Source organism: Carcharodon carcharias, chromosome 6 (assembly GCF_017639515.1).
Source record: "Carcharodon carcharias isolate sCarCar2 chromosome 6, sCarCar2.pri, whole genome shotgun sequence".
In the NCBI taxonomy this organism is placed as follows: domain Eukaryota; kingdom Metazoa; phylum Chordata; class Chondrichthyes; order Lamniformes; family Lamnidae; genus Carcharodon; species Carcharodon carcharias.
In genome coordinates this window covers 196,769,882-196,788,177 of record NC_054472.1, presented here as the reverse complement: position 1 = coordinate 196,788,177, position 18,296 = coordinate 196,769,882, and the positions used below count along the sequence as shown (strand labels likewise).

At 52.5% G+C, this 18,296-nt stretch overlaps 1 protein-coding gene across 1 annotated transcript in view; it reads right to left on the bottom strand.

Annotated features, from left to right (window-relative positions):
- zgc:153738 (uncharacterized protein LOC558115 homolog) overlaps positions 1 to 18,296 on the bottom strand; it is a 263,841-nt gene that overhangs the window by 61,213 nt on the left and 184,332 nt on the right. Inside the window, exons 4-5 of the mRNA XM_041189332.1 lie at positions 16,218 to 16,324; positions 14,052 to 14,163 (exon numbers count right to left, since the gene is read on the bottom strand). Of these exons, the coding sequence (XP_041045266.1) occupies positions 14,052 to 14,163; positions 16,218 to 16,324 (219 nt within the window). The remainder of the gene's footprint in view (positions 1 to 14,051; positions 14,164 to 16,217; positions 16,325 to 18,296) is intronic.

Sequence of the window (18,296 nt, the reverse complement as noted above, 5' to 3'; positions counted from 1 at the left end):
TCACTCTCGGATGGAGCTGAGTGCTGTGGTCACTCTCGGATGGGGCTGAGTGCTGTGGTCACTCTCGGATGGAGCTGAGTGCTGTGGTCACTCTCGGATGGAGCTGAGTGCTGTGGTCACTCTCGGATGGAGCTGAGTGCTGTGGTCACTCTCGGATGGAGCTGAGTGCTGTGGTCACTCTCGGATGGAGCTGAGTGCTGTGGTCACTCTCGGATGGAGCTGAGTGCTGTGGTCACTCTCGGACGGAGCTGAGTGCTGTGGTCACTCTCGGATGGAGCTGAGTGCCGTGGTCACTCTCGGATCGAGCTGAGTGCTGTGGTCACTCTCGGATGGAGCTGAGTGCTGTGGTCACTCCCCGGATGGAGCTGAGTGCTGTGGTCACTCTCGGATGGAGCTGAGTGCTGTGGTCACTCTCGGATGGAGCTGAGTGCTGTGGTCACTCTCGGATGGAGCTGAGTGCTGTGGTCACTCTCGGATGGAGCTGAGTGCTGTGGTCACTCTCGGATGGAGCTGAGTGCTGTGGTCACTCTCGGATGGAGCTGAGTGCTGTGGTCACTCTCGGATGGAGCTGAGTGCTGTGGTCACTCTCGGATGGAGCTGAGTGCTGTGGTCACTCTCGGATGGAGCTGAGTGCTGTGGTCACTCTCGGATGGAGCTGAGTGCTGTGGTCACTCTCGGATGGAGCTGAGTGCTGTGGTCACTCTCGGATGGAGCTGAGTGCTGTGGTCACTCTCGGATGGAGCTGAGTGCTGTGGTCACTCTCGGATGGAGCTGAGTGCTGTGGTCACTCTCGGATGGAGCTGAGTGCTGTGGTCACTCTCGGATGGGCTGAGTGCTGTGGTCACTCTCGGATGGAGCTGAGTGCTGTGGTCACTCTCGGATGGAGCTGAGTGCTGTGGTCACTCTCGGATGGAGCTGAGTGCCTGTGGTCACTCTCGGATGGAGCTGAGTGCTGTGGTCACTCTCGGATGGAGCTGAGTGCTGTGGTCACTCTCGGATGGAGCTGAGTGCTCGTGGTCAGCTCCTGGATGGAGCTGAGTGCTGTGGTCACTCTCGGATGGAGCCTGAGTGCAGTGGTCACTCTCGGATGGAGCTGTGTGCTGTGGTCACTCTCGGATGGAGCTGAGTGCTGTGGTCACTCTCGGATGGAGCTGAGGGCTGTGGTCACTCCGGATGGAGCTGAGTGCTGTGGTCACTCTCGATGGAGCTGAGTGCTGTGGTCACTCCTGGATGGAGCTGAGTGCTGTGGTCAACTCTCGGATGGAACTGAGTGCTGGGGTCACTCTCGGATGGAGCTGAGTGCTGTGGTCACCCTCGGATGGAGCTGAGTTGCTGTGGTCACTCTCGGATGGAGCTGAGTGCTGTGGTCACTCTCGGTGGAGCTGAGTGCTGTGGTCACTCTCGGATGGAGCTGAGTGCTGTGGTCACTCTCGGATGGAGCTGAGGTGCTGTGGTCACTCTCGGATGGAGCTGAGTGCTGTGGTCACTCTCGGATGGGCACTGAGTGCTCGTGGTCACTCCGGATGGAGCTGAGTGCTGTGGTCACTCATGGATGGAGCTGAGTGCTGTGGTCACTCCTGGATGGAGCTGAGTGCTGTGGTCACTCTCGGATGAGTGAGTGCTGTGGTCACTCTCGGATGGAGCTGAGTGCTGTGGTCACTCTCGGATGGAGCTGAGGCTGTGGTCACTCTCGGATGGAGCTGAGTGCTGTGGTCACTCTCGGATGGAGCTGAGTGCTGTGGTCACTCTCGGATGGAGCTGAGTGCTGTGGTCACTCCTCGGAAGGAGCTGAGTGCTGTGGTCACTCTCGGATGGAGCTGAGTGCTGTGGTCACTCTGGATGGAGCTGAGTGCTGTGGTCACTCCTGGATGGAGCTGAGTGCTGTGGTCACTCTCGGATGGAGCTGAGTGCTGTGGTCACTCTCGGATGGAGCTGAGTGCTGTGGTCACTCTCGGATGGAGCTGAGTGCTGTGGTCCACTCCTCGGATGGAGCTGAGTGCTGTGGTCACTCCTGGATGGAGCTGAGTGCTGTGGTCACTCTCGGATGGAGCTGAGTGCTGTGGTCACTCCTGGATGGAGCTGAGTGCTGTGGTCACTCCTGGATGGAGCTGAGTGCTGTGGTCACTCTCGGATGGAGCTGAGTGCTGTGGTCACTCTCGGATGGAGCTGAGTGCTGTGGTCACTCTCGGATGGGGCTGAGTGCTGTGGTCACTCCTGGATGGAGCTGAGTGCTGTGGTCACTCTCGGATGGAGCTGAGTGCTGTGGTCACTCTCGGATGGAGCTGAGTGCTGTGGTCACTCTCGGATGGAGCTGAGTGCTGTGGTCACTCTCGGGATGGAGCTGAGTGCTGTGGTCACTCTCGGATGAGCTGAGTGCTGTGGTCACTCTCGGATGGAGCTGAGTGCTGTGGTCACTCTCGGATGGAGCTGAGTGCTGTGGTCACTCTCGGATGGAGCTGAGTGCTGTGGTCACTCTCGGATGGAGCTGAGTGCTGTGGTCACTCTCGGATGGAGCTGAGTGCTGTGGTCACTCTCGGATGGAGCTGAGTGCTGTGGTCACTCTCGGATGGAGCTGAGTGCTGTGGTCACTCTCGGATGGAGCTGAGTGCTGTGGTCACTCTCGGATGGAGCTGAGTGCTGTGGTCACTCTCGGATGGAGCTGAGTGCTGTGGTCACTCTCGGATGGAGCTGAGTGCTGTGGTCACTCTCGGATGGAGCTGAGTGCTGTGGTCACTCTCGGATGGAGCTGAGTGCTGTGGTTCACTCTCGGATGGGGCTGAGTGCTGTGGTCACTCTCGGATGGGAGCTGAGTGCTGTGGTCACTCTCGGATGGAGCTGAGTGCTGTGGTCACTCTCGGATGGAGCTGAGTGCTGTGGTCACTCTCGGATGGAGCTGAGTGCTGTGGTCACTCTCGGATGGAGCTGAGTGCTGTGGTCACTCTCGGATGGAGCTGAGTGCTGTGGTCACTCCTCGGATGGAGCTGAGTGCTGTGGTCACTCCTGGATGGTGCTGAGTGCTGTGGTCACTCTCGGATGGAGCTGAGTGCTGTGGTCACTCTCGGATGGAGCTGAGTGCTGTGGTCACTCTCGGATGGAGCTGAGTGCTGTGGTCACTCTCGGATGGAGCTGAGTGCTGTGGTCACTCTCGGATGGAGCTGAGTGCTGTGGTCACTCTCGGATGGAGCTGAGTGCTGTGGTCACTCTCGGATGGAGCTGAGTGCTGTGGTCACTCTCGGATGGAGCTGAGTGCTGTGGTCACTCTCGGATGGAGCTGAGTGCTGTGGTCACTCCTGGATGGGGCTGAGTGCTGTGGTCACTCTCGGATGGAGCTGAGTGCTGTGGTCACTCTCGGATGAGCTGAGTGCTGTGGTCACTCTCGGATGGAGCTGAGTGCTGTGGTCACTCTCGGATGGAGCTGAGTGCTGTGGTCACTCTCGGATGGAGCTGAGTGCTGTGGTCACTCTCGGATGGCGCTGAGTGCTGTGGTCACTCTCGGATGGAGCTGAGTGCTGTGGTCATCTGGATGGAGCTGAGTGCTGTGGTCACTCTGGATGGAGCTGAGTGCTGTGGTCACTCCTGGAGGAGCTGAGTGCTGTGGTTCACTCTCGGATGGAGAGCTGAGTGCTGTGGTCACTCTCGGATGGGAGCTGAGTGCTGTGGTCACTCTCGGATGGAGCTGGAGTGCTGTGGTCACTCTCGGATGGAGCTCCGAGTGCTGTGGTCACTCTGGACGGAGCTGAGTGCTGTGGTCACTCCGGACGGAGTGCTGAGTGCTGTGGTCACTCTCGGATGGAGCTGAGTGCTGTGGTCACTCCTGGATGGAGCTGAGTGCTGTGGTCACTCTGGACGGAGCTGAGTGCTGTGGTCACTCTCGGACTGGAGCTGCGTGCTGTGGTCACTCTCGGATGGAGGCTGAGTGCTGTGGTCACTCTCGGATGGGCTGAGTGCTGTGGTCACTCTCGGATGGAGCTGAGTGCTGTGGTCACTCTCGGATGGAGCTGAGTGCTGTGGTCACTCTCGGATGGAGCTGAGTGCTGTGGTCACTCTCGGATGGAGCTGAGTGCTGTGGTCACTCTCGGATGGAGCTGAGTGCTGTGGTCACTCTCGGATGGAGCTGAGTGCTGTGGTCACTCTCGGATGGAGCTGAGTGCTGTGGTCACTCTCGGATGGAGCTGAGTGCTGTGGTCACTCTCGGATGGAGCTGAGTGCTGTGGTCACTCTCGGATGGAGCTGAGTGCTGTGGTCACTCTCGGATGGAGCTGAGTGCTGTGGTCACTCTCGGATGGAGCTGAGTGCTGTGGTCACTCTCGGATGGAGCTGAGTGCTGTGGTCACTCTCGGATGGAGCTGAGTGCTGTGGTCACTCTCGGATGGAGCTGAGTGCTGTGGTCACTCTCGGATGGAGCTGAGTGCTGTGGTCACTCTCGGATGGAGCTGAGTGCTGTGGTCACTCTCGGATGGAGCTGAGTGCTGTGGTCACTCTCGGATGGAGCTGAGTGCTGTGGTCACTCTCGGATGGAGCTGAGTGCTGTGGTCACTCTCGGATGGAGCTGAGTGCTGTGGTCACTCTCGGATGGAGCTGAGTGCTGTGGTCACTCTCGGATGGAGCTGAGTGCTGTGGTCACTCTCGGATGGAGCTGAGTGCTGTGGTCACTCCCAGGTGAGGGCTGAGTGCTGTGGTCACTCTCGGATGGAGCTGAGTGCTGTGGTCACTCTCGGATGGAGCTGAGTGCTGTGGTCACTCTCGGATGGAGCTGAGTGCTGTGGTCACTCCTGGATGGAGCTGAGTGCTGTGGTCACTCTCGGATGGAGCTGAGTGCTGTGGTCACTCTCGGATGGGGCTGAGTGCTGTGGTCACTCTCGGATGGAGCTGAGTGCTGTGGTCACTCCTCGGATGGAGCTGAGTGCTGTGGTCACTCTCGGATGGAGCTGAGTGCTGTGGTCACTCTCGGATGGAGCTGAGTGCTGTGGTCACTCTCGGATGGAGCTGAGTGCTGTGGTCACTCTCGGATGGAGCTGAGTGCTGTGGTCACTCTCGGATGGAGCTGAGTGCTGTGGTCACTCTCGGACGGAGCTGAGTGCTGTGGTCACTCTCGGATGGAGCTGAGTGCTGTGGTCACTCTCGGATGGAGCTGAGTGCTGTGGTCACTCTCGGATGGAGCTGAGTGCTGTGGTCACTCCTGGATGGAGCTGAGTGCTGTGGTCACTCTCGGAAGGAGCTGAGTGCTGTGGTCACTCTCGGATGGAGCTGAGTGCTGTGGTCACTCTCGGATGGAGCTGAGTGCTGTGGTCACTCTCGGATGGAGCTGAGTGCTGTGGTCACTCTCGGATGGGGCTGAGTGCTGTGGTCACTCTCGGATGGAGCTGAGTGCTGTGGTCACTCTCGGATGGAGCTGAGTGCTGTGGTCACTCTCGGATGGAGCTGAGTGCTGTGGTCACTCTCGGATGGAGCTGAGTGCTGTGGTCACTCTCGGATGGAGCTGAGTGCTGTGGTCACTCTCGGATGGAGCTGAGTGCTGTGGTCACTCTCGGATGGAGCTGAGTGCTGTGGTCACTCTCGGATGGAGCTGAGTGCTGTGGTCACTCCTGGACGGAGCTGAGTGCTGTGGTCACTCTCGGATGGAGCTGAGTGCTGTGGTCACTCTCGGATGGAGCTGAGTGGTGTGGTCACTCTCGGATGGAGCTGAGTGCTGTGGTCACTCCTGGATGGGGCTGAGTGCTGTGGTCACTCCTGGACGGAGCTGAGTGCTGTGGTCACTCTCGGATGGAGCTGAGTGCTGTGGTCACTCTCGGACGTAGCTGAGTGCTGTGGTCACTCTCGGATGGTGCTGAGTGCTGGGGTCACTCTCGGATGGAGCTGAGTGCTGTGGTCACTCTCGGATGGGGCTGAGTGCTGTGGTCACTCTCGGATGGGGCTGAGTGCTGTGGTCACTCTCGGATGGAGCTGAGTGCTGTGGTCACTCCTGGACGGAGCTGAGTGCTGTGGTCACTCTCGGATGGAGCTGAGTGCTGTGGTCACTCTCGGATGGAGCTGAGTGCTGTGGTCACTCTCGGATGGAGCTGAGTGCTGTGGTCACTCTCGGATGGTGCTGAGTGCTGTGGTCACTCTCGGATGGTGCTGAGTGCTGTGGTCACTCTCGGATGGAGCTGAGTGCTGTGGTCAGTCTCGGATCGAGCTGAGTGCTGTGGTCACTCCTGGATGGAGCTGAGTGCTGTGGTCACTCTCGGATGGAGCTGAGTGCTGTGGTCACTCCTGGATGGTGCTGAGTGCTGTGGTCACTCCTGGACGGAGCTGAGTGCTGTGGTCACTCCTGGACGGAGCTGAGTGCTGTGGTCACTCTCGGATGGAGCTGAGTGCTGTGGTCACTCTCGGATGGAGCTGAGTGCTGTGGTCACTCTCGGATGGAGCTGAGTGCTGTGGTCACTCCTGGATGGTGCTGAGTGCTGTGGTCACTCCTGGACGGAGCTGAGTGCTGTGGTCACTCTCGGATGGAGCTGAGTGCTGTGGTCACTCTCGGATGGAGCTGAGTGCTGTGGTCACTCCTGGATGGGGCTGAGTGCTGTGGTCACTCTCGGATGGAGCTGAGTGCTGTGGTCACTCCTGGATGGGGCTGAGTGCTGTGGTCACTCTCGGACTGAGCTGAGTGCTGTGGTCACTCTCGGATGGGGCTGAGTGCTGTGGTCACTCTCGGATGGAGCTGAGTGCTGTGGTCACTCTCGGATGGAGCTGAGTGCTGTGGTCACTCCTGGATGGAGCTGAGTGCTGTGGTTACTCTCGGATGGTGCTGAGTGCTGTGGTCACTCTCGGATGGAGCTGAGTGCTGTGGTCACTCTCGGATGGAGCTGAGTGCTGTGGTCACTCTCGGATGGAGCTGAGTGCTGTGGTCACCCTCGGATGTAGCTGAGTGCTGTGGTCACTCCTGGATGGAACTGAGTGCTGTGGTCACTTCCAGGTGAGGGCTGAGTGCTGTGGTCACTCTCGGATGGAGCTGAGTGCTGTGGTCACTCCCAGGTGAGGGCTGAGTGCTGTGGTCACTCCCAGGTGAGGGCTGAGTGCTGTGGTCACTCCCAGGTGAGGGCTGAGTGCTGTGGTCACTCCCAGGTGAGGGCTGAGTGCTGTGGTCACTCCCAGGTGAGGGCTGAGTGCTGTGGTCACTCCCAGGTGAGGGCTGAGTGCTGGGGTCACTCCTCGATGATGACGATGTAAGTCCCCAATGTTTCTGTCATGTGATCCAAGCTCTTAAACAACAGGAGTTCAGTGGAAAGATCCAATGTGATCCATTTACTTAACCCCCAATGTTTACATTGTTGTTTCTGTGGAAAATGATCAAAATAACCTGCAAAATGTCAATCCCTGTCTCACAGTCAAGCCCTGGGCAGCAGGATGGCCAAATTATCCAAACATTTACTAACTACAGTCAGATCTAAACACAGGGAGACTGACATAACCAATAAACCAGAACCAGTACAGTTTACCAAGGCAATGGTGATGATAGCGAGTTGGGGGGTAATGGAGAAGGAGGGATTGAGGGAAATGGAAAATGGAGGGATTAAGGGATATGGGTAGGAGGGATTGAGGGACTGAGGAATATGGGAAGAAGGAGGGATTGAGTTTTATCGGGAGAAGTTGGGATTGAGGGATATGGGGAGAAGGAGGGATTCAGGGAGAAGGGGGGATTGAGGGATACGGGGAGAAGGGGGGATTGAGGGATATGGGGAGAAGGAGGGATTGAGGGATACGGGGAGAAGGAGGGGTTGAGGGATTCGGGGAGAAGGGGGGATTGAGGGATACGGGGAGAAGGGAGGATTGAGGGATATGGGGAGAAGGAGGGATTGAGGGATACGAGGAGAAGGGGGGATTGAGGGATACGGGGAGAAGGAGGGATTGAGGGATACGGGGAGAAGGGGGGATTGAGGGATACGGGGAGAAGGAGGGATTGAAACATTGAAACATAGAAACTAGGAGTAGGCCATTTGGCCCTTGGAGCCTCCTCCACCATTCATTATGATCATGGCTGATCATCCAACTCAATACCCTGCTCCCGCTTTCTCCCCATATCCCTTGATCCCTTTCACCCCAAGAGCTATATCTAACTCCTTCTTGAAAACATACAATGTTTTGGCCTCAACTACTTTCTGTGGTAGCGAATTCCACAGACTCATCACTCCCTGGGTGAAGAAATTTCTCTTCATCTCAGTCCTAAATGGTCTACCCCATATCCTCAGACTGTGACCCCTGGTTCTGGACTCCCCCACCATCGGGAACATCCTTCCTGCATCTACCCTGTCTAGTCCTGTTAGAATTTTATAGGTTTCTATGAGATCCCCCCTCATTCTTCTGAACTCCAGTGAATATAATCCTAATCGACTCAATCTCTCCTCATATGTCAGTCCCATCATCCCAGGAATCAGTCTGGTAAATCTTTGCTGCACTCCCTCTATAGCAAGAACATCCTTCCTCAGATAAGGAGACCAAAACTGCACACAATATTCCAGGTGTAGTCTCACCAAGGCCCTGTATAACTGCAGCAAGACATCCCTGTTCCTGTACTCGAATCATCTCGCTATGAAGGTCAACATACCATTTGCCTTCTTTACCACCTGCTGCACCTGCATGCTTACCTTCAGCGATTGGTGTACAAGGACACCCAGATCTCGTTGCACATTCCCCTCTCTCAATTTATAGCCATTCAGATAATAATCTGCCTTCCTGTTCTCGCTACCAAAGTGGATAACATCACATTTATCCACATTATACTGCATCTGCCATGCATTTGCCCACTCACTCAGCTTGTCCAAATCACACTGAAGCATCTCTGCATCCTCCTCACAGCTCATCCTCCCACCCAGCTTTGTGTCATCTGTAAATTTGGGGATGTTACATTTAGTTCCCTCATCTAAATCATTAATATATATTGTGAATAGTTGGGGTCCCAGCACCGATCCCTGCGGTACCCCACAGTCACTGCCTGCCATTCGGAAAAAGACCAGTTTATTCCTACTCTTTGCTTCCTGTCTGCCAACCAGTTTTCTATCCATCTCAATACACAACCCCAATCCCATGCGCTTTACTTTTAGACACTAATCTCTTATGTGGGACTTTGTCGAAAGCTTTCTGAAAGTCCAAATAAACCACATCCACTGGATCCCCCTCATCAACTCTACTAGTTACATCCTCGAAAAGTTCCAGTAGATTTGTCAAGCATGATTTCCCTTTCGTAAATCCATGCTGACTCTGTCCGATTCTGCCACTGTTTTCCATGTGCTCAGCTATTAAATCTTTTCTCATGGACTCTAGAACTTTCCCCACTACCGATGTCAGGCTGACTGGTCTGTAATTCCCTGTTTTCTCTCTACCTCCCTTTTTAAATAGTGGGGTTACATTAGCTACCCTCCAATCTGTAGGAACTGTTCCAGAGTCTATAGAATCTCAGAAGATGACCACCAATGCATCCACTATTTCTAGGGTCACTTCCTTAAATACTCTGGGATGTAGATTATCAGGCCCTGGGGACTTATCGGCCTTCAATCCCATCAATTTCCCCAATACCATTTCCCTACTAATACTGATTTCTTTCAATTTCTCCCTCTCACTAAACCCTGTGTCCCCAACATTTCTGGTATGTTATTAGTGTCCCCCTTTGTGAAGACAGAACCAAAGTATGTATTTAGCTGGTCAGCCATTTCTTTGTTCCCCATTATAAATTCCCCTGTTTCTGACTGTAAGGGACCTACATTTGTCTTCACCAATCTTTTTCTCTTCACAAACCTATAGAAACGTTTACACTCAGTTTTTATGTTCCCTGCAAGTTTACTCTCGTACTCTATTTTCCCCTTCTTAATCAATCCCTTGGTCCTCCTTTGCTGAATTCTAAACTGCTCCCAATCTACAGGTCTGTTGTTTTTTTCTGGCCAATTTGTATGCCTCTTCCTTGGATCTAAGACTATCTCTAATTTCCCTGGTAAGCCATGGTTTGGCCACCTTGCCTATTTTACTTTTGTGCCAGACAGGAATAAACAATTCGCCGTACCCTTTTTCAAAGCTGCACGTGCCCCAGTTTCATTTTATTCTTCGTCTCATCCGATGCCTCAACAGAAAACTTTGTCTCTTTCTTTCAGGTGCAAAGGAACGCAACCTCCAACAACTCATCGACACCAACGCCCATCCAGGACCCTCCACCCCTGCCTGTTCCTCCGTCCCCACCCCATCTTCTAATCCCAGCCTCGTCCGTGTATTCACCATACCCCCTGACCTTCCCCTCTCCGATGCTGAACGTTCAGTGCTCAGCAAAGGACTCAGTTTCATACCCTTACCTTAAAGTCACTCCAGGTCATCTATTATTATACTACTCAATGAATTTCGGGCTCGGCACGATGCTGAACTCTTCTTCCGCCGTCTTCATCTCCGGGCTCACTTCTTTGGGCAGGAGTCCTCTCCCTGTTCAACGGATCCTTTCACCCACCTCCAATATTCTCCCTCCACCTGGACCCCTCCCTCTGGATTCTTACCTTCTCTTGATCTTTTCATTGAGAACTGTCGGCGCGACATCAGTTGTTTCAATTTCTCTGCTCCTCTCACCCATTCTAACCTGTCTCTCTCTGAACTTGCTGCACTCCATTCTTTCAGGTCCAATCCTGACATTGTCATCAAACCTGCTGACAAGGGTGGTGCTGTTGTTGTCTGGCGCACTGACCTCTACCTCGCAGAGGCTGAGCGTCAACTCGCAGACACTTCCTCCTACCTCTCCCTGGACCATGACCCCACCACTGAACATCTAGCCATTGTTTCCAGGACTGTCACTGACCTCATCTCCTCTGGAGATCTTCCTCCCACAGCTTCCAACCTGATAGTCTCCCAACCTCGGACGGCCCGCTTCTACCTCCTACCCAAAATCCACAAACAGAACTGTCCCAGCAGACCGATCATCTCAGCTTGCTCCTGCCCTATGGAACTCATTTCTTGTTATCTTGACTCCATTCCCTCTCCCCTTGTCCAGTCCCTTCCCATCTACATCCGTGATTCCTCTGACACTCTGCATCATATCAACAATTTCCAGTTGCCTGGCCCCAACCGCTTCCTCTTCACCATGGACGTCCAATTCCTCTATACCTCCACCCCCCACCAGGATGGTCTGAGGGCCCTTAGCTTCTTCCTCGAACAGAGGCCCGAACAATCCCCATCCACCACTACTCTCCTCCGTCTGGCTGAACTTGTTCTCACGCTGAACAATTTCTCCTTCAACTCCTCTCACTTCCTCCAAATAAAAGGTGTGGCTATGGGTACCCGCATGGGCCCCAGCTATGCCTGTCTCTTTATGGGGTATGTGGAACATTCCTTGTTCCAGTCCTACTCCGGCCCCCTTCCACAACTCTTTCTCTGGTACATCGATGATTACTTCGGTGCCGCTTCATGCTCTCATCGGGACTTGGAAAAATTTATTAATTTTGCTTCCAATCTCCACCCCTCCATCATTTTCACATGGTCCATCTGACACTTCCCTTCCTTCCTTGACCTCTCTGTCTCAATCTCTGGTGATAGACTGTCCACCAATATCCATTACAAGCCTACCACAGCTACCTCAACTACAGCTCCTCACACCCCGCTTCCTGTAAGGACTCCATCCCATTCTCTCAGTTCCCTGGATCATGACCCCGCCACTGAACATCTAGCCATTGTTTCCAGGACTGTTGCTGATCTCATCTCCTCTGGAGATCTTCCTTCCACAGCTTCCAACCTCATATTCTCCCAACCTCGGACGGCCCGCTTCTACCTCCTACCCAAAATCCACAAACAGGACTGTCCCAGCAGACCGATCATGTCAGCCTGTTCCTGCCCTATGGAACTCATTTCTTGCTATCTTCCTCCGTCGCATCTGTTCCGATGATGCTACCTTCAAAAACAGTTCCTCTGACATGTCCTCCTTCTTCCTTAACCGAGGTTTTCCACCCACGGTCGTTGACAGGGCCCTCAACCGTGTCCGGCCCATCTCCCATGCATCCGCCCTCACACCTTCTCCTCCCTCCCAGAAACATGATAGGGTCCCCCTTGTCCTCACTTATCACCCCACCAGCTTCCGCATTCAAAGGATCATCCTCCGCCATTTCCGCCAACTCCAGCATGATGCCACCACCAAACACATCTTCCCCTCACCCCCACTGTCGGCATTCCGTCGGGATCATTCCCTCCGGGACACCCTGGTCCACTCCTCCATCACCCCCTACACCTCAACCCCCTCCCACGGCACCTTCCCATGCAACCGCAGAAGGTGCAACACCTGCCCCTTCACTTCCTCTCTCCTCACCGTCCAAGGGCCCAAACATTCCTTTCAAGTGAAGCAACATTTCAATTGCATTTCCCCCAACTTAGTCTACTGCATTCGTTGCTCCCAATGTGGTCTCCTCTACGTTGGAGAGACCAAACGTAAACTGGGCGACCGCTTTGCAGAACACCTTCGGTCTGTCCGCAAGAATGACCCAAACCTCCCTGTTGCTTGCCATTTTAACACTCCACCCTGCTCTCTTGCCCACATGTCTGTCCTTGGCTTGCTGCATTGTTCCAGTGAAGCCCAACGCAAACTGGAGGAACAGCACCTCATCTTCCGACTAGACACTTTACAGCCTTCCGGACTGAACGTTGAGTTCAACAATTTTAGATCATGAACTGTCTCCTCTATCCCCACCCCCTTTCCGATCCCCCTTTTTCCAATAATTTATATAGATTTTTCTTTTCCCACCTATTTCCATTATTTTTAAATGTATTTCCATCCATTGTTTTATCTCTACCTTTTAGCCTATTTCAATCCCTTCCCCCCACCCCACCCCCACTAGGGTTATCTGTACCTTGCTCGTCCTTCATGTCATCATTAGCACATTCCTTAGATAATATCATCACCTTCAACACCCCTTTGTCCTTTTGTCTATGGCATCTTTTGGTTATCTCCACCTATCACTGGCCCTCTATCCAGCTCTACCTGTCCCATCCCCCTGAAACCAGCTTATATTTCACCTCTCTTCTATTTTTCCTTAGTTCTGTTGAAGAGTCATTCGGACTCGAAATGTTAACTGTGTTCCTCTCTGCAGATGCTGTCAGACCTGTAGGGTTTTTGCAGGTATTTTTATTTTAGTTTATGTTTTGGATTTCCAGCATCCGCAGTTTTTTGCTTTTATCAGGAATAAACAATTGTTGCAGTTCACCCATGTGCTCTTTGAACGTTTGCCATTGCCTATCCAACGTCATCCCTTTAAGTAACATTTCTCAATCCTTCATAGCCAACTTGCGCCTCATACCATCGTAGTTTCCTTTATTAGGATTCAGGACCCTAGTCTCAGAATCAACTACGTCACTCTCCATCTTGATGAAGAATTCAATCATATTATGGTTGCTCATCCCCAAGGGGCCTTGCACAACTAGATTGCCAATTATTCCTTTCTCATTACACACTACCCAGTCTAGGGTAGCCTGTTCTCTAGTTGGTTCCTCAACGTATTGGTCCAGAAAACCATCCCATATACACTCCAGGAGTTCCTCCTCTACTTGTTATTAATTTGATTTGCCCAATCTATATGCAGGTTAAAGTCACCCACAATTACAGATGTTCCTTTATTACATGCATCTCTAATTTCCTGTTTAATGCCATTCCCAACATTACCACTACAGTTTGGGGTCTATATACAACCCCCACTAACAATTTTTGCCTCTTAGTGTTTCTCAGCTCTACCCATACAGATTCCACGTCGTCGGAGCTAATATCTTTCCTCACTATTGCGTTAATTTCCTCTTTAACCAGCAATGCAACTCCACCGCCTTTTCCTTTTTGTCTGTCCTTCCTAAATACTGAACACCCCTGGATGTTCAGTTCCCATCCCTGGTCACCCTGCAGCCATGTCTCAGTAATCCCGACTATTTCATACCTGTTTACATCGAGGGATTGATCAATACATTGAAGGATATGGGAAAAGGGTGGGTAGGGTTTGGGATATGGGGAGAAGTTGGTGAAATACATGGGGTAGAGAATGAAGCCCATTGCACTGATTTAATTGGTTCGAATACACTTTGCTCTGAAGATACCTTTTTTGGCTTGGCCTTTGATTTGGGAGGTTCTCTGAAATCTCGCTCCACAGCCATTCTCAAATTCTTCAACTCCTCTCTCATCAGTTCATCCACCTGTTGGTATCAGAAGGAAAGAAGTCTCTGTCAGTCCAACAAATTAAACTAAATCTGCTCTCCGTCCTCTGCTCCCACTCCAGTCTCAATAACCCTTGGGGAGGGGTCTGATAAACCCATTGGGGGTGCCTGTATAACCCTCTGGGGTAGCTGATTAACCCACTGGGGGTCTAGGTGGGCCTGGATTGACTCTTTGGGGCTCACACGGTGAATCCTGGGGATACACAGGTGAGGTAGATACCTCAGCACTTTCCCCACAGATACAACCTTCATCCAGAGGGGCTTAATCCAACTCAACCTGTTTCTTGCTCACAGTGGTCCCTTGGCCCACGATGTTCCCATTCCCGTTATACTGTTCGTTCGTATCCAAGGTGTTCAGTCTCCTAATGCAATGTGAAAAACACTGTGAATATAACTGTTCTAAAATGACTCACTGTGGATCCTGCCAATCTCCCACCAGCAGATGGTTGGAGTCACCAGGCAGGAGATACCAGCATTTCCCCTGGACTGGACACTGAGGGAAGGGAAAATGTGCCCATTCCCAGTATCTGTGGTCTCTGCAGGGGGCTTCAGTCTGCGTGAGTGGGTGGAGGTCAACTTGGACACAGTGGGACAGTGGAGAAATTTCTGAAGAGAATCTATCTCCACTTGGAGAGGCAAGATTTGATCAGGGATAGTCAGCATGGCTTTGTCAGAGGGAGGTCATGCCTAACAAATTTGATTGAATTTTTGGAGGAGATGACCAGGTGTGTAGATGAGGGTAGTGCAGTTGATGTAGTTTATATGGATTTCAGCAAAGCCTTTGACAAGGTCCCACATGCGAGACTTATAAAGAAGGCAAATGCACATGGGATACAGGGTAATTTGATAAGGTGGATTCAAAATTGGCTTAGTTGTAGGAGACAGAGGGTGATGACACAAGGATGCTTTAGTGACTGGAAGCCAGTGTCCAGTGGTGTACCACAGGGATCTGTGCTGGGTCCCCTATTATTTGTCATTTATATAAACGACATAGATGACTATGTGGGGGGTAGGATTAGTAAGTTTGTGGATGACACAAAGATTGGCCAGGTGGTTAACAGTGAGGTTGAGTGTCTTGGGCTACAGGAAGATATAGACGGGATGGTCAAATGGGCAGATAAGTGGCAGATGGAATTTAACCCTGAAAAGTGTGAGTTGATACACTTTGGAAGGAGTAATTTGACAAGGAAGTATTCAATGAACAGCATGACACTAGGAAGTTCTGAGGAACAAAGGGACCTTGGTGTGTGTGTCCATAGATCTCTGAAGGTGGAGGGGCACGTTAATGGGGTGGTGAAAAAGGCATATGGGACACTTGCCTTTATCATTCGAGGCATAGATTACAAAAGTAGGGAGGTCATGTTGGAGTTGTATAGAACCTTGGTGAGGCCACAGCTGGAGTACTGTGTGCATTTCTGGTCGCCACATTATAGGAAGGATGTGATTGCACTGGAGGGGGTGCAGAGGAGATTCACCAGGATGTTGCCTGGGATGAAACATTTAAGTTATGAAGAGAGGTTGGATTAACTTGGGTTGTTTTCGTTGGAGCAGAGAAGACTGAGGGGCGACCTGATCGAGGTGTACAAGATTATGAGGGACATGGACAGGGTGGATAGGGAGCAGCTGTTCCCCTTAGTTGAAGAGTCAGTCACAAGGGGGCATAAGTTCAAGGTGAGGGGCAGGAGGTTTAGGGGGGATGTGAGGAAAAACTTTTTTCCCCAGAGGGTGGTGACGGTCTGGAATGCGCCGTCTGGGAGGGCGTTGGAGGAGGGTTGCCTCACATCCTTTAAAAAGTACCTGGATGAGCACTTGGCACATCATAACATTCAAGGCTATGGGCCAAGTGCTGGTAAATGGGATTAGGGAGGTAGGTCAGGTGTTTCTCACGCGTCGGTGCAGACTCGATGGGCTGAGTGTCCTCTTCTGCACTGTGATTCTGTGATTCTGTGAGTCTGGGGGGGATCAGTGTGGGTTTGAGCCCGGACATGGGGTTTGGGGGAGGGGCTCAGTCTGGTTTCCGCTCGGACTCCCACCTGAAATCGGATCTCTGTCTCCACCTCCTTCCTCTTTGTCTCTTTCTCCAGTTCCACATCATGCTGCTGTCTCAGGTTGGTGGATTCATCCCGCTCCTTCCACACAGCTGGAGACAATGACACTGCTGTTAAACTGGAGGCATTGCCCCGATTATGGACATCACTAAATCACATTGTTTTCACCTTTTTACTCTCCCCTGATCACACAGCGCCTCCTGAAGGAGGTGACCCTCACTGGGCTCTGACAGCCCAGGAGTGTGAGCAGCTCACTCACACAGGGGCCGGGTTTACGCACTGACTGGTTAGATACAGAGGCCTATCGTAGTGTCTCCAACACTGATTGGACATTGCAGGGAAATCTTTGGCCTCAATTAGCACTTTACAACTCTAGCAAGCTGTATGTGTACGATCACCAACCAGAGATACACACATACAGTCTCAGTGCACACACAGTCTCACTGCACAGGCACAGAGACACATACACAGAAACACGCATACACACACACACACACACAGACTCACTGCACAGGCACAGAGACACATGCACAGGCACACATATACAGACACACATAAACAGACTCACTAGACAGACAGTCTCACTGCACATAGACAGAAACACACATACAGACTCACTACACAGACACACACACAGATTCACTACAGAGACACACACACATACACATACACACACACACAGATTCACTACACAGACACACACAAACATACACACACACAATTTCACTACAGAGACACAGTCTCATTACACAGACACACATACAAAGACTTACTACACAGACACACACACGCACACACGGACTCACTACACAGCACCTTTTGGATGCCATACAGGCTCACTGTGATGTCCTCTACCCCTGTTTTGGCCAAAGACCAGCAAGCAAGGTCACCAATCCAGCATGGGAGATGGTGTCAGTAGTGGTCAGCGTCAATGCCCTGCAAAAGAGAACAGCCACCCAGTGCCACTACAGGATGAATGCTCTTCTCCGTTCTGCCAGGTTAACTCACTCTTCTAATCACTCTCAACTCACACACTCATAAACCCATTCACATCCACAGGGATCTCACACCTCAAGGGAAACCACCACTAACTCTCACACACACCCTCACATCTCCACCAGGCTCATATCCTCTGGAGCTCGCGTCTTCATCCCGTCCATCGCTCCGCTCACATTCTGTATAGTTCCATGTGTCCTGCTCACACTCTCTGCACCTGTTTCCATGCAGGAGAAGCTGGCTTATCAGCAGCAGGGAGAGGTCCCAGACTGGGGGGTGGAGTGGCCCAAATTAGGCCCCTCACTCACTTTGAGGAATGTGCTATCGCACTGACTGGTAAGGATGCAGACTCTGCCTGTGGTGACGGTGAGATTGGCAGTGAATACCCTCGTGAGGATCCTGCACCACATCTTCCCTCTCTCAACACAACTGGGAGTGCTCTCTCTCCTGCTTTTGACTCTGCTGCCAGCACTAATCATCTCTACTTTGGTTCATAGGGACACCCTCAGGCAGCCAGTCCCTCGGCTTCATCCACATCCTCACCTCCAGCCAAGAGGCACCTCCTGCATTGAAGAGCTGGAAATAAGCAGCTTGGAAGACCCATCACAGCGCTTACCCACACCCTCCACCAGCGCAGAGACTCACACCTCGGTGGGACCTAGATCTAGAGCAGGCTCGGGTTCACAATCTGGTGGTCACTGCACGGACATGTGTCCACAAGAGGAGGAGGCAGGATGCCCAGCAGCCCTCCGAGTGCCGGATGAATAGGATGAATACAGGATGAATGATCTCATCTGTTCTGCCAGGATAAGTCAACCGCCTCATCACTCTCAACTCACACACCCACAAACTCATCACACATCCACAGAGACACCACCATTCATCCTATTCATCCGGCACTCGGAGGGCTGCTGGGGAAAAGGATCTGTTAGGTCCCAGTCAGATGACAAGCCTCTGGATTCAGCCTTCCAACTCTTTGTGGAGAGTCAGCAGAAGGCGGGGGAACATCACAGAGAGCTGTTGGAAGCCCTCATCAGAGGGGCACACGAAGGAGTGCATCCGCCTGCT